Source organism: Miscanthus floridulus, chromosome 8 (genome assembly GCF_019320115.1).
Source record: "Miscanthus floridulus cultivar M001 chromosome 8, ASM1932011v1, whole genome shotgun sequence".
NCBI lineage: Eukaryota > Viridiplantae > Streptophyta > Magnoliopsida > Poales > Poaceae > Miscanthus > Miscanthus floridulus.
The window spans coordinates 7317220-7340858 of NC_089587.1; the positions used below are offsets into that span (position 1 = coordinate 7317220).

Genomic DNA, 23639 nt, shown 5'->3' on the forward strand with positions numbered 1-23639 from the left:
CTAAGCTAACTCTAATGACTAATACGCAAAGTTACCTATTATTCCCACTAAACAAGTATGAAACATTTCATGTATTATCTTAGCAACTAAAGGCATCCTTATTGTTAATATCAATTTACTATATATATAATAAAACAAGGTGCACTAGCTACCATGCATCATAAAAATTTATTCTCTAAATAACCATAACGAGCATTTCAAAATAATAAAGTAATCCTAAAGGTATCACTGAACTATACGAACTAATTACACTAACAGATAGATCATGAATTTAGGAATCTAACAAAATTTATTTCACAATCAATAAATAAATTCAAATGAGCTCTAGAGATGAAGAAAATGATATTATTGGAGGAGGCTAATCACGCAATTGAACTTGTTGACTTGCACATGACTGTGGGTCTAGAATTACTAGATGAGACCGCGAGTCAAGAAAATAAGAAGAAGAATGAAGGAATTCTTACAGGCTAGCTACCTCAGAATTGAATGAAGTGCCACCTACGGTGATCGATGTGCGGAGGCAATGCAAGAGGAAAGACACCAGGAAGCTTAGCAAATGCTTGCCCTGCGTGGAGTGGAGCAGAGCCATATATAGCACTGATCGTGGGTAGTCATGAGTAGTCAGGAAGCATGAAACGAGTTGGCAGGGTTGTCCTCTGGCTTCGTGCCGTGTGCGGTGGTGAGGTCTTGGTCATGACAGAATTAATTCAATGATGGACTTTGAGTGATCTTGGACTTACGAGCATGTCAGGACTGGAGTGGGCTTTGGGGCTGAACGTGCTTGGCGGTGGGGTGCTGGTTTATTTATGCAGGTCAAGGAATTAATTGAGGAGGAGATTACAGGTCAAGGAAACATTAGAGAATGAAAAGATCAATTATAGACTAGCTACCTTAGCTGATTATTGCAGCTCAGGAGAAATCGATAGACGCAGCTTTCACGAGTAAGAATAGAGAAACTTGATTCGAGAGAAGCAAGTGAGCAGCGGAGCGAAATAGCTCGGCGTATCCTTTTAAAGACAGGAAACGCAGGAATGGAGAAACAAAGACGCGACAACGACGCGTCATAAGATTAGTGGCTAAACTAGCTTGCTTAAAGGTAATAAAATGCCGCGGGAACGACGTGCTGCATGGATAAACAGCGTGTTCCACCGGCTACGGTGATTTTTCCGCGGGTAAACAGTAATTTCTGCGCGTGAACAGTGATTTCCACACGTGAACAGTGGTTTTCCACGCGTGAACAGTGTTTCCTGCACTGCTACAGTGCCGACGTATGAAAAACCTTCGCTGCTCCAGTTCTGACGTGAGGAAAATCTTCGCTGCTACAGCTAACATGAGGAAAGGGTGCGTGCACCGATAATTTTGCAAGGCGATTAGCAAGCGAAGTAAAGGCGGGATAATTAGAACAACGATAGATGACAGTGGCGCGTCGCGAGATTGATGGAGATATAAATCTTGCCAAGTGGTATGCTAATAATTAGTGAATGACAATAATTTATCATTTGACTTTGTGGCTATGGAGCTCTCACGTGGAGAGAGATGACGTGCTGGAAGGACAACTTGGACAAGGAATAAATTAGAGCTCAATTTGAGAATTAGTGCAATAAAATTTAATTTCTCATTTACCACATGCAATAATACTTAAACATGATGCTCATGACATGGTTTAATATTTTGATTAAGGCGTAACACCGAGGGTGTTACAGGCAACATACATGGAATTACATCTGCAAACTAACGACAACAGCATTGCAACGTACAAAAGAATTGCAACACAGATTGCAACATAAATGGTATTACATTTGCAACTAAACAAGCAACCAGTAGCAAGAGAAATAAAACTAGAAAATTAATTTAGGAACAACACATTGGGGGAAAATCATACAAAAAAAACACTACACCACACAGCGCCATCATACAAATTGCAAACATACAGTACCCATCATACAATTACCAATGAACAGACCATTAAGATTGACAATAAAAAGGAGGGATCCAGTACCGTTAGACTAAAACTAGAGACTAATTTACGAACATCCACATAAAAAGGAACAACAAATTCGCAACCTATTCAAAACCCTAGGTACCGATTGGGCAGAATGATGCGCACAGGATGAGGGAGAATAAGGGGAATACCTTGAGGAAGATGATCGAAACATCAACAACAGCGAAACTCGCGACGACGCCCCACGACGACGGTGGCGCTTGCTCATGATGCTAGTTCCGTGCCAACCATGGCGCAGTTACACGAACCGTGGGGTTGAAGGAAGGGGAACCACGACCGCGAGAGCCTCCTCCGGGTGGACCTTCGAACAACAATGACGACAAGTTTCTCCGACAATGAGGAGCAAGTGCGCGGCGGAAATCCGAAAACCGCGTGCGGCGAAGCGGCGGAGAAAAAACAGAAGCAGAGATAAAAAACAGAGCAGGAGAGAGAAGACGAAGACATGAAGAGAAGAACTAGCGAAAAAAGAGGAACTGCTGCGGGAGTTGGTGGGGCGCCGTCAAGAGGTGCTGATTAATTCGCACGCCGTTTGGCCTGGGTGCAAATGGGTCGGTGGCTCGGCCTGGCCTAGGCGCACCGGTATAATACACCTGGGTGCATCCTGTATATAGAATGCACCCAGGCCGGTGGGTGCACCAACTTGGAGCAACCAACGCGCCCAAGCGAATACATGCATGCATGGAATTTTTTGTTGGTTTAAATCTTTGAAATAAATTTTCTTCTAAATCGTAACCCCGATTGACAAACCGTTTGTTGCATCCGACTCAAAAAAATATTCTGAGCAAAACTAGATCCAATATAGATATATTTTTTATCCTTTAAGCGAGTTGCATGTCAATGTACTACCGATTGCAACTCTATCTACCACCTAGTTGCAACTAGTTATAACATTGTGTATTATATGTATCTGGTCACTATAATCACATCAAGTTGCAATTCTGAGTTGCAATCATATCTGAGTAGCAACTGTGTTGCAATTGAGTAGTAACTAGTTGCAATCAGTAGTAATTGGTTTGCAATCGGGTAGTAACTTTGTTGCAACCAGTAGTAATTGTGTAGTAACGAGTTACAACCAGTGCTAAATACGCTACAGCCAAGTTGCAATTGTGTTGTAGAAGTGCTTGCAACTCATAGTACAACATATTGCAATTACGTATGTGAAAAAAAACTTCATCAAATATAGCCTTTATTGCAACCAGTGCTAAATACGCTACAGCCAAGTTGTAATTGTGTTGTAGAAGTGCTTGCAACTTATAATACAACATATTGCAATTACGTATTTGAAAAAGAAAACTTCATCAAATACAGCCTTCATTGCAACCAGTGCTAAATACGTTACAGCCAAGTTGCAATTGTGTTGTAGAAGTGCTTGCAACTCATAGTACAACATATTGCAATTACGTATTTGAAAAAGAAAACTTCATCAAATACTGCCTTCATTGCAACCAATGCTAAATACGCTACAGCCAAGTTGCAATTGTGTTGTAGAAGTGCTTGCAACTCATAGTACTTGCCTGATAGGCTACAACCAGTGCTAAATACGCTACAGCCAAGTTGCAATTATATATATATATATACTGCTAGATGGCTAGACAAAAATAAAAGAAGCGCTGCATGCTTTGCATGATAGGCGGCGATCGACGAAAGCAACCAGTGCTTGCCTCGGAGGAGTATTATGCACTACTGTATGCAGCATATATAGTAGTAGTGGGTCCTGTCCTGCTTGGGATGGCGCGCAACTCATCCCATGAATCCCCAAAGGCCAAAGCACAGGCACGTATACGCCGCTGGTCAGTTATGCATGCTCGATCTGTTTTCTCATCATCCGGATCCGGCCGGTGCGTGCGCTCCTCTTTGCTGCTGACGAGTGACGAGACGAGACCCTTTCGTGTTTGGACGACGGACGCGCGGAAGGAAGCTGGAAATAAATGGAGAGTAGGGCTCGCGGTCGCGGAAAGCAAGGGTGCATGCATCGATCTCATGCATGCGATGCGCATGGAGATGGAGCCGTAGCGCAGCGCATGCAGCTACTAGGCGACGGAGGTTGCTACGTAGCTCTCGCCCGCCCATGCGCCGCTGCCGCCGCTTTTGCCGAACCGGCGCTCGCGGCCGGCACCTGCGTCTGCGCTGCCTGTGCGCTGTGTGTATTCCGATCGACGTCCGTGCATGCATGCCGCATCAGCTGTCTGCAGCTTGCATGTTTTGCTGCGCGAGATTCAGCAGGCAGGGGTCCATTGACGTGCTTGCCGCTAGCTGCTGCTGGTCTGTAGGAGCCGCGCCTCCATGCTGCCATGTCCGTCCCTTTCCATGTCGCCTTTGGAGCTGGAGGCTGGAGATGGACTTGGAGACCGACGGAGACCCCACCCGTGTAGCAAAGGCGCGCGTACCCGCTACCACTTAGCCGCTAGCCCCCACCATGCACCCAAGTACCCAACCCCACGTATGGAGTACGAGGCCAACCATACGTGGAGGCGGCTCAGAGGCAGAGCCGCTGCTCCGTCGCCGCCAAAAGCCCATTGCTCTGCCTCTGCTGCTCGTCGACATCGGTAGCGATCGATCCATCTTTCCCCTCTCGTTGTGCGTGTGTTAGCAGGGTGTTTGATTCTACCTTCTGCTCATCGAATGTTTAACATATATATGAAGTATTAAATATAGACTATTTACGAAACGAAATACACAGATTGAGACTATTTTGCGAGACGAATTTTTTAAGCCTAGTTAGTCCATAATTTGACAATGTGGTGCTACAATGATGGATTAATTAGGCTTAATAAATTCGTCTCGCGGATTACTAACGGATTCAGTAATTTGTTTTTTTATTAGTATCCGAACAACTCATACGACATCCCTATATGACACCTCTTAAACTTTAGTCACGGGATCCAATCAAGCTCGTCACTAAATTATACACTTTGACCATATATTTATTTTATTTTATATTATTTACACTTATAAATTTATGATAATTGGATAATTGATTTAACAACAAATCTAACCATATCAAGTTTGTGTTATAATAAGTAAAAATTGCTAGTCAAATAATTGATCAAATATTTCAAAGTTTGACTCTTAATATGAGTGTGCGCTGTATAAAAAGAAAGGAGGTAGTATATATAAAACATACTAATACTAATATTTATATATCAAGGAAGTATTATTAAATTAACCACATCATATATTTTAATACGAAACCTATTTGGATATAAAAATGTTGATATGTATTTTAAAAAATAGTCAAAATTAAAATTAGTTCACTCTTAAAAGTACAAGATATATATGCTTCTAACTCTAACCTTAGTTATTTTTTTAAAAAAATTGGACTAATATTAGAAACATTTATAACACAAAATATACATACTACAAAAATTATGTTACATAACGAACCTAACATAAATGTTGGTAGTTTTTGGGTAATATAAATTTTTCAACCTCCAACTTATGTGGTATAGTCGATTTTAACCTTGAGCTATGAAACCGAATAATATATAGACACTCTCTAACTGTCCAAACAGGATAAATTTGGTCTTCTTGTGGGTATCAAAGACGGTTTTCTATATACTATTTCATAAAAATAATCAAGATCTCATTTATTATCTAAAATTCATAAATAATTTATTTAAAATAGAAAAATATGAAGCAAGTAAAAATGTTATCTACATATTTTATGATATGTATATAGTTACTTGCAACTGATTTTTTATATACCTATTGCTTTATTTATTGCCCATACTCGTGTTCAATATCCTTTAAAACAAATAAAAACAAAATAATTCTAAATCATATTTTCTAATTTAAACAAATTATTTACAAATTTTTAGAGATCAAACCAGTTTTCCATTTTTAGAGAATCATCTTTGAACCCAACTAGTAGAAGACTAAATTTGTCTAGTTTTGAACGTTAGATGGTGTCTATTACCCAATTTCGTTGTCCAGTGTTGAAAATCGAATTAACGTGCAACTTAGAGGTTGAAAATATGTTTCACCACATTAATAACGTGAATAGTTAGCGATCAGTATATATCGAGTAATATTTTTGCATTTTAAAGAATTTCAAGACGTAATGAGATAAACTAAGAGCTTGTTCAGCTGGCTGGGCTGGCCAGCCCATTCACGCAGGCACTGTTCACATGAACAGTGTCTTTCAACCAGAATAATATTTTTCTCTCACAACAAACCGTCCGGAACAATATTTTGGCTTATTCAACCCGCCTGCAAAAAGTACCCCAAAAAAACATAATAATCTTCACAGAAACAACTGAACAGCATATTTTGTAAGCCATGCTAATAAGACACAACAAATCAACTGAGTGGTGCTCCAATGTAATTCCAAGCGAGCAGACATTTTGGAAACTCATTATTCTGCGACAACAAAATAATGAAAAAGATAGGCAGAATAAAGGGAGTTGCTATATTTTAGTCGCCTGAAATATATCAACCATCTCAGGCGACGTCCAGGGCCCTTGGATCTTCATCCAAGGGTCAGATCTGTTCTCTGTTGTTTCTCTGTAGCAGGCAACAAAACGGGTCCGCAAATGAACCACCAAAGCAGCTACCGGGCCCGCCAGACCTTAACGGGTGCAACATCCGATACCCGCTATATCAAATAACTACTCATTCGGCCCACAAAACAGCTATTCGGCCCAATTGAACAGTTCACAAATTACAGCTCTGCCACTACACCCTCCAGCAAGAAAGAAAAACCCCGATCAATCTGGATCTAGAAGAGGAATTACAGTGGAGAGGAGCGAAAATTAGAGAATAAATGCACAGGTAAAACACAAGAAGATGAACAAGGGCAAAGGATATGATCTGCCTAGGAAAAAGGTACTAACCAGCAAGATTATTCTATTTCTTGCCTTCATCTCCTTTTTCTCATTGCATCAGTTCACTGAAACACCTGAACCATAACCATCTTGCTTCTGTCTTCTTTGTTGCTGTTGCTATAGGTCTATAGTTATCCAAAGTAAAGTACACTTGTCAACCCGATTTAGATTTTACAAATCTAGTGGGATCCATGCCTACATGGTGGTTGATGACTAAAAGAACAATGTGTTATGAACCTAGGCAACTTGTATAGAATTTAGGGGCAACTTGTATAGAATTCAGAGACAACTAGTATAGGATTTACAGGTAACTTGTATAGGATTTTGGGGAAACTTGTAAAGAACTCAGAGGCAACTTGATCACAAATTGATCAGCTTGTGGAATTCCTTGCACATGACAGAATTGCAATAGAGGCAGACACCCTTCTTTTTTGCTTGTTTGTTTTGGTTGTAAGTTTAGATGACCACCACAAATGTCACTGCCCACTGGCTGACTGCAATGCAAAAGATCTTCTTACACCTAAAAATAACAGTTTGTTGCATGTTTATGCAGGTTCACAACGAACGACTGCATCAAATAGGAGATGAAGACTTCTTAAGGGAAATGGATATTGGATGTGATGACACTGGACTGGAACTTACACAATTATCAGAGATAACAGCTAACATACATTGTGAACAGGTTTGAAAATTTTATTTATCTTATTATATGCAGAGTGCTTTGGCAGTGTTGCTTTCACTAATCGGTTTATCTTAATATATGCAGAGTGCTTTAGCAAGAGATTTAGAAGCCAATATTCAAAGTCACTATAATTTTGATTCAAACATTGTAAACCCCAATTATACTAATCAGGTAAATAAAAATTGCAGTTATTACATATTAAGCTACATTTTCAATGCTACAAACTTGTAATTTAGACTATTCCTAATTGCAACTACTGATATTTGAGTTTCTTTTTGTTTGTTTGTAATGAACATGATAGTTCATCAGCACTACTGGAATACAACAGTTATGGACAGGATAGTCTTCTTCATATGCAGGGTGCGTCCGAAAGAGAAGTGGAATTCAATCCTGAGAGCTACATGTTTCATACAAACATTAAAAATGCCAACAATACTCATGAGGTAAAAAGGAATTCAACTTATAACACATATTGTCAGTGTGACATATATAAGTTCATCAAACCCTGTGCAAAAAATATAATAATAATAATGCAGCAGGCACTACAAGTTTGACTTACTTTGTCTTGCTTCAATGTGTTATTCCACTACTTTATCTTCCTCTCTATCTCCTTGGCATTTGACTGACCTCATGCTGTAACAGCAGAGCTCAATACCACCAGTGAACTACAGCAGCTATGGACAAGAACAAGAAATGCAGAGACAAGAAGTGAGATTCCTAAAACTCGCATTTCACAATTTTTTTGAAAAAAATGGGTACTAACAAAAGAACTAAGATTTTATTGTAATGGTGAACCCCAAAATTTGCAGGAGATCATGTCACCAGGAGGAACAAGTTATGTACTATCACAGGGCGGATCAAGCTAGACAAGCCTTATGAACCAAGTCATAGCTCAGGCTAAATCTTCAAATCAGAATTATGAAGAATTTTTGTCATCTGAAATGACAGGAAGTTTCATGGACATACTCAATGAGCCATTTCCACTAGAGGTATTTACTTGTTCTCTACATATACAGCTAAATTACTTTGTTTGCTACAATACAAGATGAAATATCTAACAGTACACCTTTTTCCTTACCAGTGAAAACAGAACCGGATGTTCATCACTACCAACAGAATCTATGAGCCACCACAAGATAATGGAGACAGCCTGCGAAATGAAGAATCAGAAGCAGTACCAGAGTTTACAAATGAAGAAAACATGGTACATGAGGAAAGACAAGATGGACAAGGCAGTGAAGGGGAGCAAGATACAGAGGGCAACATGACAAAACAACATCTAGTAGAAAGTGAAGAACAAGATGAAGAAGAGCTCAGGGCAATTCAAATTGAAAGCCAAAGTATTATGGCAGCTGAGTGTTTGTCTCACGAACATGCTAGCAGGCATGTTCCACAGCTAGGCATGAAATTCAAAACAACAGAAGATGCGTACAGTTTCTACAATGACTACGCATTTATAGTCGGGTTTTCATTGGTCAAATGGCACACATACAAGTGCCAAGACAAGAAAGATCACAACTATGGCTAGGTAACAAGGGTCACATACAAGTGTAACTTGTCTGGTAAGAGAAAGGAGGATGATAGCACTGATGTTTCAGGAGTACGAAGCACAAGAAACAACAAAAGGAAGATTTCTGTTTCTGGAGTCCAAAGCGCAAGAAATAACAAAAAGAAGATTTCTGCTACACCGCCAACACCTAATCCTGTGCCAAACAAAAGGAAAACAAGTACGCTTGTACCAACCGAGTGCCCCGCTGAACTTGTTGTCACACTACAGAATGGAGAATGGACAATAACCAGGTTGAATCTTGAGCATAATCATGCGTTTGCAAGCAAGGATCAGAAAAATAAACTATTTTCATAGATTAGGATGACTGAAATGGAGAAGGAACTTATTGCAACATTCAACAAAGTGAACCTACCAGATAGGAAGATTATGGCAGTCCTATCTTATATAAGAGGCGATGTCACTCCATACAACAAGAAACATATCAGCAACGAGAAGACAAAGATAAATAAGGCAACATCGGATAATGACATGCAGCAAGTGTATGACTGGTATTCTAAGAAACAGGCTGAGGACCCAATGTTCTTCTACAAGTTTTCCATAGATGAAAACAACAAAGTGAAAAACATTTTCTGGTCCAATGGTACAAGCAGAAGGTACTATGAGGAATTTGGAGATTGCATCAGTTTTGATACAACCTACAACACGAACAAGTACTCCCTCAAGTTTGCACCAATTGTTGGTATTACAGGTCATGGGGACAATTGCCTGTTTGGCTGCGCTTTCATAATGGATGAAACTACAGAAACTTTTGAGTGGTTGTTTCAGACAATGCTGACTTGTATGGGAGGAAAGCACCCTAAAACTATAATCACTGACCAGGACCTAGCAATGAAGGCTGCTATCAGAAATGTTCTACCGGACACTATTCATCGGAACTGCTTCTTCCACATTGTGAAGAAAGCTCAGGAGAAAGGTGGTAGGATATTTTCATTGGAAAGGAACAAGAACCTGCATGACGATCTCTTTGACATTCTTAGGAACTCATTGACCGAAACAGAGTTTGAGTACTTGTACAAGAAGTTACCACAAACATATGATGTCGATGGCTTCAGATACCTTGATGACATGTGGTTTAATAGGGAAAATTTTGTTCCATGTTACTTCAAGAAGCATTTCTTCCCTTTCATCAACTCTACAGCGAGAAGTGAAGGCACAAATGCATTATTCAAACTGGATGTCACACCAAGGTATAGTATTATGAGATTTATGAATGAGTTCTAAAGAATTTCAGATACAACAGAAAAGAATCAAGCAGAACAGGACTTTGAAACCAGATCAATGCCTTGGTTAAGTATGGCATATGAGTTCGAAAGGCAGGCTGCAAGGCTGTACAACAGAAAGATATTCTTCAAGTTTCAAAAGGAGCTCATATTGGCAACAAAATATGAGGCTCAAGAACTCCAGAAAGATCAAGTTTATGCAGTGTTAAAATCAGAGTACCATAGGCAGTTTGAGTTCAGAACAAGGAGATACATTGTGACAGTAGACTTGACACAGAAAAACTACAGATGTCTGTGTTGCAAATTTGAAAAAGATGGTATAATATGCTGCCATATCATCAAGGTGCTCACAAACCTAAATATATCTCAGCTAGATGACAGTTATTTCATTGAAAGATGGAGGGCTAAAGAGAGGAAACAGTTGACAAGGCAGAATACTGTACCAGAAATAGAGATTGAGAAGAGCAGGCCATTGAGGCACAACATATTGTCAAACAAGTTGAGCAATATTGCTTCAGATGGATCAAGAACAATGGAAACATTCAACTATGTTCTAGAAGAAGCCGAGCAAATGCAAAGAAAACTCAATGAACCAGCAGATGAAGTCAGACTGCAACAATCACAATCTGTTCAACAAAGTGGTACTAATGTTTTGCAAGATGCTAATGATGCAGTCAGACTACCTCAAACAGAATCAGCTCAAGAAAGTGATACAATGCTTTTGCAAGACCCTAATAATGCTTAGAAAAGAGGAAGGCCCAAGAAAGTGACTAGGCAAATAGGAATAGTTGAGGACATTAGAAGCAAAGCAAAAAGCAACTTTACCTGTACACACTGTCGTGAAGGAGGGCATAACATCAAGACATGCCAAAAAAAGCATCTTCCTCCTGTGCCTAAAAAAACAAAGAAAAGGAAATCAGGTAACACAGAGAAACATAGGCAAAAAGTAAATGATAGCACTACAACAACAGATGTCACTTCTTCATATGTATATTCATCTAATGTTGTTGATATTATCATGCAGGAGATGTTGACAACACCAATAAATAGTAGCAGTGCAAGTGCAGCAAGCAAAGCAAAGAAGGGGAAAGTCAAGAATTGAGAAAACCAAAAACAAGAGATGGAATGCTAATAGCTGCAACTACAGTGGCCAAATAATTTATGTAATTTATTAGTAATAGAGCAATTGTAAATTCAGTACTATTATATCTTTAGACCTACAATGAAATGTATCTATCTGAGGCTACTGGAAGAGACTACTGGGCCGCAACTTGATAAAACATGGATTGCACGTGCTCATAACTAAAATTGCAGTGCCCTACACTGGCAATTTATATTACATCAAACTGCAATTACATAACTGAATATTTAAGTTGTTTGGTTTACATATGCAGTGTCCTACAGCTACTGCTACTGCTAAGAGAACTTGGTGCAGACATACATACCTGCCATATGCTTCATCCATGGTTTCAATTGGATTGTCATTTTTCTTTTTTGTTGCAAGCTGCAAAAAAATAACAACTTTTGAGTCATCCTTGTTATAAAAATTACCATCACGCTTCACAACTAAAATTATCAACACATAAATATTTCAATCACTCACACAAAGAGTTCACAAATCCTAGCAATATCAAGAAAGGCGACCCTCTGCTTGAGCAATGGCATGTTCTGATCTAACTTGCTCAGGTGGCCTCCCACTCCTGATATCGGCAGAATTGGAGCTAGGTGGCCTTCCCATCTTCCTGTACAGACAAATCCAACAAATAAGACAATGTAGTCAAATCACAATACATAATCAATATGCAAGAAATGGTTGCACAGAATATATAGAACAGGACAGACAACTAAATGATGAATTCATTCTAGATCAAGAAAAACACAAAACAATTGTTGATGAGGCCATCGAACCTCCTGTGAAATCATTCAACAAAAACAAAGATGGAACAGCCACCACATCTTGGCCTACCTCCACAAACCTTCATCTAACACAAACACAGATCACATAGGACAGAGCACAAAGGACAATTTCTTTCTATGGAAGGACAAGGATAAAAACTTGGTGTGGACTGACACAAAACACAACAAACATAAGACAAGGTGTGTTAGCACAAATCACAAAGGATAATTTCTTTCTATGGAAGGACAAGGATACAAACTACGTGAGGGTAAGCACAATCACAAATAACAAAGAAATCACAAGAAACATATAACAAGGTGACTCATATTGTCATCATATGATCAATTCAACAACTATCAATGAGTTAAAAAGCAAGTGCTACACAGACTAAATTAAAAAAAATGCAAAACTCACATGTTGCCATGGTACTGAGGACAAAGGATCTCAATAAGATGCTGGTTGGACTTTAACTGACCGCGTACCCTCATGGTGCTTCTAGTATCCATGCACAAAAGTCATACTTCAACATCTTGGTCTGTAAGAATAAAATCAAATTCATAATAATATAACACAAGACCCAATTGAACTATGTATAAACAAGAAGACAAGAGGAACATGCACAACCCTCAAACCCTTGTCTTCCCTATAAAAGGTTAGTAGTACACAACAAAAAACACTTATAGACAAAACCATAAAACTATAATAATGTGTACAAAAGAGTTAACATCAGCAATCCAACAGAATATTATCATCTTGTTTACTTTAGCCTCTTCAATGTATATTAAAATTTACAACCATTTTAGCATCAAATGCTCTCACCAAACTAGCTACTTCTTTACAAAGTGGCATGCACTCATAGCAAGAACCTACACCCTATATTGACCTAAACGCAAGATCTAGAGACAAGCCTCAAATAATGCTCCCTGATTCAAATTGCCAGAGACCCGAGAAAGAAAAAAATAGAAACAAACAATCAGATTAAAAAACGTGAAGTTATAATAAACAAAGTGACGTTGGAACTAATATTACCTCCTTCACTTTGCATGTACCACCATATGCACTATTGTATTCATTGAAAACCATGTCATTAACAAGTTTGATGCGAAGTTGACTAATATCATCTTCGGTGTACTTCTCCAACATATTCAGATGGACTTCAAAATGCTCTAGATTCTTTATAGCATACACACCACTATCATTGATTATGCTGAAAAAAGAAAAAGAAAAAGGGAAAAAGGGAAAAATAGGAAATAATGGGACTATAAGCACAAACAAAATCCACATGATCTATATAAATCAAAGGACTACATTTCAATCACATACTTATCAGATTGCTGGGGTACAGTTCCAAAGAAGACATGGAATGCATGTAAGCCATAGTCGATATTAACAACTTGTTTCCAGACGGTGGCCAAGTTTTCTAGCTACAAATCAGGCAAAAAGAAAATGACTACACCATGCAAAATAATATTTGTTTCGATGAAGGATATAGTAAACTACTGTAGAACTGAAAATAATGGGAAAAACTGCCACTGCAATACTGAAAATAGACAAATGGTGCATATACAAATACAAACTGATACTTACAAATTCATCTTTCACAGCTTTGTGGAAAGCTGAGTCTACTCCAAAGCACACTGTGCATGAATCCAAGATTATACACCATCTCAGGCTAAAATACAGTACAACAACATACCACCGATCATGGAAGAGTATTGGAAAATAGAGCTGACAAAATAACAAACATTGTGATTATTAGTAACATCACATAGTAGGACTAGAACACAACATTTATGCTAGTACTCTTTTTCAAACAATAGAGAAGATATGTTACGCACATAGTCGCTGGATGTTAAAGGCCTGGCACGATGAGCACCCTTAAAGCATCTCACAGCAGTCTCAAATAGCTCCTTCTCCTTCTCATCATCACGACCATGATTTCCAATAAGATAATCCTACAATAACAAATTGACCGATATTATTTCCATATAGTGCAAACATATAGTTTACAAAGAATACATTAACGACTACTAACCCCAACTTTAGAGAAGAAGTAATGCTTTCTAGAATCCCTGGGGTGTTTTCTAAGGAACAGCAGCTTGCAAAATGCGTTCACTACAAAATGGTTGACCTTTCCGCCAGGCCGAAGAGAAGATGAAAGTGCACTCAACAAGACAACAACAAACCCATAATCCACCACTTTTAGACTGCAAACACAAAAACAAAACAATTCACAGTGAATTGGTACAAGTATTAACACACGGTGCTGCAGAAGGCTAAGAATGGGAAAATTGTGTAAATTTTAAACTTACTTCAAGTGTTCGCTGCTTTCTCCCATCTTCAAAACAGCTTCATACACATCAGATTCAAGTTTGGACACACTAATCTTGGATTGAGGGATGATAAAAGGGCTGATCTTGTACATGCTGGGCTTCGCAAGCCGTCTAGGACGATGAATAGCAACCTTTGAACTCGAAGACTGCCAAACAACTTCACTGGACGACTCAGAGTTCAATACAAATCCATAGCTGCCAATAGACTTTGCAGACAAGCAAGGCACACCAACCACAGACTTTTCACGATGGGATGGAAGACGTGATTGAATAGGTGTCTACAAAACATACAACAACGAACACATAAAATTGTTCGAAAAAATGGAAAAACTGATAGTGTTAGAGCAAGGATCTAATAATTTCAATATATCCTAAAAATGCATCACAAAAAATCACACAAACACAATACGATACACTATCAAAGAAAAAAGAAGGGGGCATTTACTCCAAATATATATAAGCTATTACATGATCCGAAAGCAGCCCCAATTGCTACCATGTAGCATTGTACTAACTACTTCCCCTTCTACTACAATGTCTCCAAAAAAGATAAAGCAGAAGGAAGCAGGCACCATCACATTATCTCCCACCACAAACTTTCTAGAATGATAAGATTAGGTACGCCTAATTACAATTTTTATAGGATCTCCATAAGGACTGATTGCAGCAAGAGGAACAGGTTGACTTGGATCTTCTTTGATCTCAGAATATTCAGTTAAAGGTAAAGACTCCATACGGATAACGTCCTAAAACAACAATAAATACAGAAATAAGACCAGAGAGATCAAAAGTTACATCACAATACAAAATCGATATAATGCAATAGGGAGGATTACATTTTCAACATTCCCATTTATCTTAGTCCCAGCATTTCCAGTGCCAATGGTCTCCTCATTGCTCACATTACCACCTCTAGGAGACGTCGGCTTATCAACAAAAACCCATTCTTTAGATGCAGACCTAGATTTCAAGTTCAAGTTGCTTTTGGTTTCAACCTATGAAAAAATGAAACTAAATCATGTGGGAAAACATTCCTTGTACATCAAAAACTACTTGGCATCTATAGAAACAAAACAACATTTCCAGGGACACCTCCATGGGACATATTAGCACCAACATTCTGACCTGAAGTAGAAACTCTACTCAACTGCAGCAACAAAGAATAAATAAAATTTCATATACATAATATATAATGACTTAGCATGGGAAGAATAAACAAGATGGAAGAGGACATGTACCATAGACAACGCTCTATCAAGAGGACAAGATGTATCACAAGTAGTACCAACAGGGCGCCTCAAGTTAGGATCTGCAACATAATTTCCTAAGTCATCTAGTTCTTCAAACATTCTGAACGAAGGTACACTAGGGCTATGAAAGAATGGAATCTTCGTCTTCAGACAAGGTTCCTTGACAGGTGCTTTTCCAGCAAAAAAAATATAAGACAATAAAGAAGGCTGAAACTTAAATGAAATAAAAAAAGTCATATTGCAGAATTCAAATACTACAATTGCAGAATTACAAAGGTGCAATTTACTGATAAAGAGAATGCAACATAAAAAATAGGGACTAACCATTAAGATCTTGAGCAGAAACTGCATTTTCATCCAAGTCAGCTCTAGAACCAGCTTGAGCATTCTCCACTCCAAAAGGACCAAGACCACTCAAAGAACCAATAGCATTCCTTAGACTCGGTGCTTCTCATGTTTGTCCTACATAGAGACCATGCTCAAACATGAACCCAATTCATATATCTTAGATTTCGTAAAGCATTTTTTTTCATCAGTGGGACAAACCTAGGGCCCTCTCAACTGTACCAACCAAGGGCATAGCAGCGGCCGCATTAGCTGTCTCGCCTTCATGAACAGTAGGAACCAAGGGGGAAGCAGTATATGCACTAGTTGCTTTGCCTTTCTAAACAATAGAGAACAGAATGAAACAAGTCTATTCAGTAGGGTATTTCATTTACTACATCAATACCTAGTAGTGTATATTACTAACAGCAAAAATATGCTGGAACCTATGCCTATCTGATCATGGAATAGCAGAACAGCTACAAAAGCATATAAAAACAAGAACCAAATAATGCAAAACTCACTTTTAGATGGAGCTTTTGACGTTTAGTTGCAACATTAGTAGTTAACACTTGGTCTTCCTCAATAACTACAGTATTATCCTTGTTACATCCATTTCTAGTTTGATCCGGCACAGTTGTCTAAAAAGACAAAAAGTGACCCAACAATTTAGAAAATAAACAAGTGAAGACAAATAAAATGAGAAATATGAACATTCACCTCAGCATTATGATCTTTTATGTGACTCAGAGGGGACTTGCCAAGACGTTGAGAGAGTCGAGTCCTAGACGCTACACTATTGGCGCTCGAATATTGTGATGCGCATCTTTTCCTCTTCCTTTTACTTATAGCTGAACCTGAAAATAATCATAAGATTATGAACACACATACAAACAAATCAACTAAATGCAGAAATAAATGTTACACAACATTCCATGTACCTTCAGCTGATGAGTCTTTGGAAGGAATAATTTCAGTTGACTGAGAAGCACGACAATTCTCACCACCAGATCCATCGTATAATCCATCAGATTCAATTTTATCAGTCACAGAGCATTCTTCTTCATTTGTTTCAGTAGGAGCAGCAACTGTAGGATGCACATCTTCAATAATGGTATTATTTGCAGCAGTAGCAGCACCATCCACTTCTTTCACAGCTGTTTTACTTGTATCACCAGCCATTCCCGCATCAAATACATCATCTTGCACAACAAAATGTCCTGAAGAAGGCAGTGGGGCTTCATATTTAGCACGGACAGCATCATCATCACCATTATGATGTGCTGGAGAAGGAAGAGGAGCTTCATATTCAGCACAGATACCATCAACAACTCCATCATCACCATCATCATGTCTTGGAGGGGGCACTCTAGCAGCAGAACCCTCAGCCTCATCAGAAGCATCACCACCATGATTAATTACATGAGTCCTATGCATATACATAAACATCTTAGCAACAAGTGTGCCCGGGCTCCTAAAGCCTAGTCTTGTATGGTGGTTTTCAAAAATATTGCACATGTTATCCATGTCCTGTAATGCCAAGTTAATAGTAACATATGAATCATGTAAATTTCATTATACAAGAGTAATGAAATGATCAAATCAAAGGATTGCACAAAGACACATACATTTGTCCTGATGAAATCACAACGTCTATCCAAAGTTCTCCTAAAAAGAGCACAAGCCTCTTCCGGTAGATACTCTTCAGCATAGCATGTGTCATCGATGGATTTCACCTACATAAAATCAACTCAACCAGTGATCTCAAAAAACCCATACAGCTAATACAACTCTAGATGTGCATTAGAAGTCAACAAAAACCCAATAACAGAATGTTAACAAGGCATGGGCAGCCACACAAACTTCATAGAGAACTAGGGGCTATTAGATGTAGAAAGTTTTGAGATATCACACAGCAGATAAATCACTTCTAAAACTTAATAAATACTGCACAGGACAAAATGAAACACTGCCTGCAACTAAATAGATAGCCACTGGTTCTAAAAACTAAATAGGCAGCCTCTGAAATTAATCACAGTCAGACCAACAACATCGCTACAGAAATCACAATCTTGAGCTATGAACTTAATACAAGAATGACACTTGCACAGATTTAACATGCATATTGCACATGCTTATAACTAAAATTGCAATGGTCGTAACTTGTAATTTATATTATTGGTGATTGCAATAAATGCCTTTGATCAAGTAAGCAACCTAAGATCAACACTCAAGATTTTTGGTAGATTTTTTTCATACTAGACAATACAACACCAATGTATATTGGGCAAGCAAAACCACAATAAATAGATGAAAAGTTGTGTTAGCAAAATCAGAAGAGAATTTTTTCTAATAAAGCACAAGGTCAACATTTTGCTGACAGTAAGAATCAGAAGAGCCTTAGGGCACTAAGACTAAGAAATATTTATACAACTCTAGAAAGATCTAAACTCATGCAGCAAGGATACATGATACATCAATAAAGCTCATGGATACACAACATCACAACTACAAATATGAATTTTTAGGTTCACTACTCACCGGTCGCTTTCCATAAATCTCACCAAACACACGATCATATGAAGCAAAGGTCTTGATCATCGAGCCCTTCCAACAATGGATTCTTGGCAGATCTAGGGGCAGCTGATTACGTACTCCAAAGTTGATATAATCAAGATAATAACCCTACATATGATTTCAAAGGCATCACTAAAACATGCTGCATAACCAAAAAACGAACAACTGAATAAAGGAAAAAAATACAAATATAGGCACACTTACAGCTAGAAAGTATCTACAACCACCAATTGTACTCCGATGCTTCTTTCTATAGTTTGTAATGGAAGAAAACATCCAATCATAGATGAACTTTGACCAATTCCATTCTTTCACCTTAGATACATCAATCAATGAACCTAGATACTACGGGCTCGGATAAGTACTAGAATTAGCACAAAGAAATGTAGACAAGGCTACAACCATGAAGTATCGAAGCACGTCATCATCAGATAACGTGCCTCCTACCAACTTGTCCCCAAATATCTTGATCGTGGGCAAAGAGGGCTCTTTGATTGCTGAAAGGAAATTGCTCTTCGTAGACTCAGTATAATTCTCCTTAATATCTTCACCATCATTTGGAAGCCCTAAAAAGAGATGGACTGACAATGGATCCAATGGAATCACTTTCCCTCCAACTACTATGTCACTACAACTCACATCTACTTGATCTGCTATCCATTGCACAAATCCTCTGGGTGCTGAGCAACCATCGTACTCCAGTAAAATTCCAAAGCCATGATGCCTGATAATTTTCTTTTTGCACTCATCCAACTTTGCTATTATCTTTTCTCCAAAGTACTTGCTATTAAACCTACTTCCTGGTCTCTCTAATGTACCTGCAGCGCCACTCAATTTCCCTTTACCTCTACCTCTAACTGTTCTGATACTCTGTAAAACAATGCAACAAAAAAGAAAATCTGGTTAGGATACTAGAATCACTAAACATGGTGACAAATTTAGCAAAAAACTTCATTAGTTGGCTATGTTTTTTGAACAAAACCTATTCCCTGAAATATCATGCTCATCATGCATCCGCTCAATCGTAATGCTACTGAATTTACCTTTCTAGTCTGGACACCTGAAACCCTTGCTTTCCCTTTCTTCTCAACAAACTTAGCAAACTGAGAATACATAATAGAAACAAAAATATCAGGTATAGTTCAAATGCAAATAGCACTATACAAGAACAAAAGTGCATGATGACATCAAGCATTCAAGAACAGAAAAGAAAAATAGGCAAGGACCAATGCCACCAGTATCACTCAATCATCTACAGTATAATAATCATGTAGTATATACAGGAACAATAAAACTAGCATGGACCCTAAACTACTACTACTACAGGAGTAATACAAAACTAAAACAACCACAACATAATATATCAGATATTAACAGACAAAGGTTTCACAACATACTCCACAAACGGCTTTTTGAACATGCTTAAAAGTTTTCAGCATTTCACTAGTATCAATATTATCATCTTCAGGATTTGGATCCTAAAAAAGGCAACAAGATATATCATATATCAAATTATTATAATACACAAGTGCACACACAAAAACAAATTCAAAATAAACTTAGTACCTCGCCATCATTGAAAGGATCAGAGGTTTCCTCTTCTGAGTTGTTAGGAAGATCATCCTCACTCTCACCATCAGAAAGAAACTCATCATCATCCATGGCTACATAACAAAAAAATGGTTAATGATCTCATTGCTAGCTGCAGTAAAAAACCAATCGAATTGAAATTTAGCAAAGCTCTCTACAGATGAGGGGTCAGGGCCTAGCATGTCAAGTGCATAAGAAGCTAAAATTACTAGTACAAGGACTTATATATAAAGAAGGAAATTACTAGAACAGGAGCATGATTTTGACCAGAACACCTAGATGCTTGACATGCTGCTTGTGGACAGTATTGCTCACCCTATACAATTTGCATATATTGTGCAAAGGAAATTTAGTCCTGAAATACGGAATGCATAGCACTCTCATGGTTTGTTATTAATATGCAGATAGTACAATAGTATAGTACAACACATAATTCAGTTATCAAAATTACATAACAAAGGCACACAAAATCAGGTACCACATGTGTATCACCTATGTCAAGAGGGTCCACAACGACTGACTAAAATACCAGGACCCATAAAACTCCAAAACATGCAGTAAGTTGTGGGAGCTTAAACAAATTTCTAAAATAAACCATGCATGTGAGCTCATGCAGACACATACACAAATCAATTCAGTCCTATTTAACGTATCTGATAGAACCAAATAAACAAAAACTACTAAATGGCAGTCCTATTTAATCATGTGAATCAGCGAGCACATCTGCACATGCATGGAGGATCGAAATCATATCATAGCATTAGCAATAGCATATATAGCATACATTGTATCTAAATCTGAAATCATATCATAGCATTATCAATAGCAATAGCATATATTCAACAGAGAACCGTACTCTGATGGAAGCTCAGTACCATACAAAAAAAAATTAAAACTAATCAAGTTATCAAACAACTCACTGTAAATCAGAACTAGTATCTGAATCTGAAATGAACAAAAAAGAATGGAACACACAGTTAAAAGACTGGATATTACACATGTTAAACACCATAATTGCAGTAATTTAAGTGTGCAATTTACTACTTATATGATGATAATCTATATTGCAGAGCATTTTGTTAAGGATAAAACCAATAATAGATCAGTAAGCAGCACATTCAGGTAGAGAATAGCCCTTTTCAATTTTTCAATATGTTGTGGTATAGTCCTCTCTTCAACTATAGATCAAATAAACCATTGAACAACCATACCAAGCAAAAAAAGCAAGCACCATTGCTGACCATAAAAACCATTGCACACAAAGAACAATAACAAATCGCCCTAATGCTCAGGCTGCTACACCATGGCACACAGCACGGGCCGTAGCTAGCTCGCTCAACCCAACACAACAAACATAAACACCACCAATCTCTAACCCTATGACCTCCTGACGCTAGAAGATTTTACCAATCAAGCAAATCGACACCACATCATGTACCAGCATATGCAAATCGACACCATATTGCAATGCTCCTCCGGATCTGCTGGATCCCCTATACTTCACCTGGATCCAATCTTCTACCAGCAATGCAAGCGTCTTCACAATTGTCAGGCTCCTTCAGGGCGACTAAAAAAATTAAAAATCAAACAAATCCTAGCTCTCCCTCGATCCCAGCCGCAAATCGAACCAGACCCAGCATGGAGGCAAGCTGCAGCTGCCCTGGCGCCTATCCTACTACCCCTCGAGCAGGGGGACTTCTAAAAACCCACAACAAAATCAAACAAGCGCAAAATCAAGGGGCTAAATAAGCGCAAATCACCCCTCATCCACCTCGCCTAACATCATCCCCACCCCACCTTGCTTCCGCCCGGTCGCTCGTCGGCTGCCGCTGAAGCGACGACACAAGCAGACTCATCCTCGGCGAGACAACGCCCGTCCAGGTGAGGCGAAAGCAAGCAGACTCATCCTCCATGAAATCGAACCACAAATACATAAAAGATGCAATCAAAGCGTAGATCTACTGAACCATAAACACAGATGACCCAAAAAACAGAGCTCGAATCAGGGAAAGAGAGCGCAGCGTAAGAAGGTACCTGCTGACATCAAGCTATGGCGGAGCAGCGAGCCTCTGAATCGCCGAGGAGGAGACGCCGACGAGCCTCGACGCTATGGCGGAGCAGCGAGCCTCCGAATCGTCAAGGAGGGGACGCCGACGAGCCTCGACGGGGAGAACCACGGAGAGGGGCAGAACAATCGCCACCGCGACGAGCTCCAGAAAGCACGATACCTTTTTATGCGCGGGAATCGAGGAGTACGAACAGTCTCCGAATTGGGTTCTCGGTCCGTTGGGTAGTAGCGGATGCGGCCTCCGGTGCCCGGACCCGATAAGAAAGATCGTACCCAAAGCGCACAGATCGCAAACTCCATCCAATGGAGGAGGCATCGCCTGAAATAGAGACAGATTTCAGGTGACTGTACAATAGGAAATATGCAGAATAAATGATCACAACAGACTCACGTACTTTTGCATCGGGAAGATCGATGCATGGATGGATCGATGCGTCGAGAGAGGGCGAGAGGCGCCGAGAGGATCCGAGAACAATGCATGCGTCATGCGCGCGGCCGGGCGTATTCATCGGCTCCTTGGCTTCTTCCGCGCCGACATGCCTGCAGCTACAGGCTACAGCTAGCTAGCTACTCGTAGCTGCTCATGCACGCACATGCGTGTCCTTCATGCAGGACAGGACAAGCGAGCTGCATTGCATTTGCATGCCAGCAGCAGACTGGGATAGATCCGGCACAAGCTGCGATGAGAGCTAGCCTTTTTTTTCCCTCTAAAAATGTAGGAGTAAAGCATTTCAGTTGATAAAAAGAAGCTTGGAGATGGGAGTGAGCATGGCGTACTAAAAGTTTGGTAGTGCAGTTTGTTCATTATATACTGGTGAGAATGACTAGGAGTAGGAGCCAGAGACAAGAACTTGGAACCAATGTCTCGATCTGTCTTGCATGCTTTTGTGAGCTTAATAGCCATTTTATCTGTTTCTCTTCTGATCTTGATAACTGAGTGTGTCTTACTCCCTACGTGGTTTCTGTAGATTCAGCAAGAGTTAGTCTAAGGGACCAATGCCCAGTGTTTGAAAATTCGGAGAAATTTCGCCTAAATTTTATGAATTTCTATAATTTAGAGGTGTCCTGTAGTTTGTATCAACTCAGTCTGGCCTGGTAGATACAACGGATTTGAGCGCGCAACAATGCAGTAATGTATCCATCTAATGACCCTTCTTTCACATTTTACGCAGGCGGATACAAGAGCGGTTGGTGTTGGGGCTACCAAACACACTCTTAATTTGGACGTCTCGAGGGTATTTTGGGGCCTTTTTGGCACGGCTTATGTCGGCTTCGGCTTCATCTATTTTGCGCAAATCAAGAC

The 23639-nt window shown here is 39.2% G+C and overlaps 2 protein-coding genes and 1 long non-coding RNA gene across 3 annotated transcripts; 1 reads left to right on the forward strand and 2 right to left on the reverse strand.

Moving 5' to 3' along the window:
* Window positions 1-9386: 9386 nt before the first annotated feature.
* On the forward strand, window positions 9387-10298 carry LOC136468499 (protein FAR1-RELATED SEQUENCE 5-like). Its single transcript, XM_066467052.1, has one exon. It carries the CDS (start codon window positions 9387-9389, stop codon window positions 10296-10298), a length of 912 nt encoding a protein of 303 aa, XP_066323149.1.
* Window positions 10299-11633: 1335 nt separating this feature from the next.
* Window positions 11634-16717, reverse strand: LOC136468500 (uncharacterized). The gene is made up of 17 exons (XM_066467053.1): window positions 16712-16717; window positions 16324-16441; window positions 16102-16224; window positions 15766-15836; window positions 15606-15674; window positions 15364-15522; window positions 15160-15273; window positions 14507-14805; window positions 14230-14401; window positions 14033-14149; window positions 13782-13922; window positions 13518-13618; window positions 13224-13401; window positions 12716-12729; window positions 11976-12039; window positions 11743-11801; window positions 11634-11643 (listed from the first exon to the last, which is right to left on the reverse strand). Exons 1-17 carry the CDS (start codon window positions 16715-16717, stop codon window positions 11634-11636), a joined length of 1815 nt encoding a protein of 604 aa, XP_066323150.1.
* A 720-nt stretch (window positions 16718-17437) lies between these two features.
* Window positions 17438-18749, reverse strand: LOC136471029 (uncharacterized). The gene is made up of 3 exons (XR_010761907.1): window positions 18643-18749; window positions 17730-17837; window positions 17438-17631 (listed from the first exon to the last, which is right to left on the reverse strand). It is a non-coding gene; the product is annotated as an uncharacterized lncRNA (long non-coding RNA).
* Between the last annotated feature and the right edge of the window lie 4890 nt (window positions 18750-23639).

Bases quoted from the DNA above. Each gene is read 5' to 3' on its own strand.
- LOC136468500 (XM_066467053.1), bottom strand. The intron at 14,402-14,506 runs GTAAGTTTAAAA...TTGTGTTTGCAG, and splicing joins GAAAGCAGCGAACACTTGAA to TCTAAAAGTGGTGGATTATG. The intron at 13,923-14,032 runs GTGCGTAACATA...TTATTTTGTCAG, and splicing joins CTTTAACATCCAGCGACTAT to CTCTATTTTCCAATACTCTT.
- LOC136468499 (XM_066467052.1), top strand. From the start codon at position 9,387: ATGGAGAAGGAACTTATTGCAACATTCAACAAAGTGAACCTACCAGAT.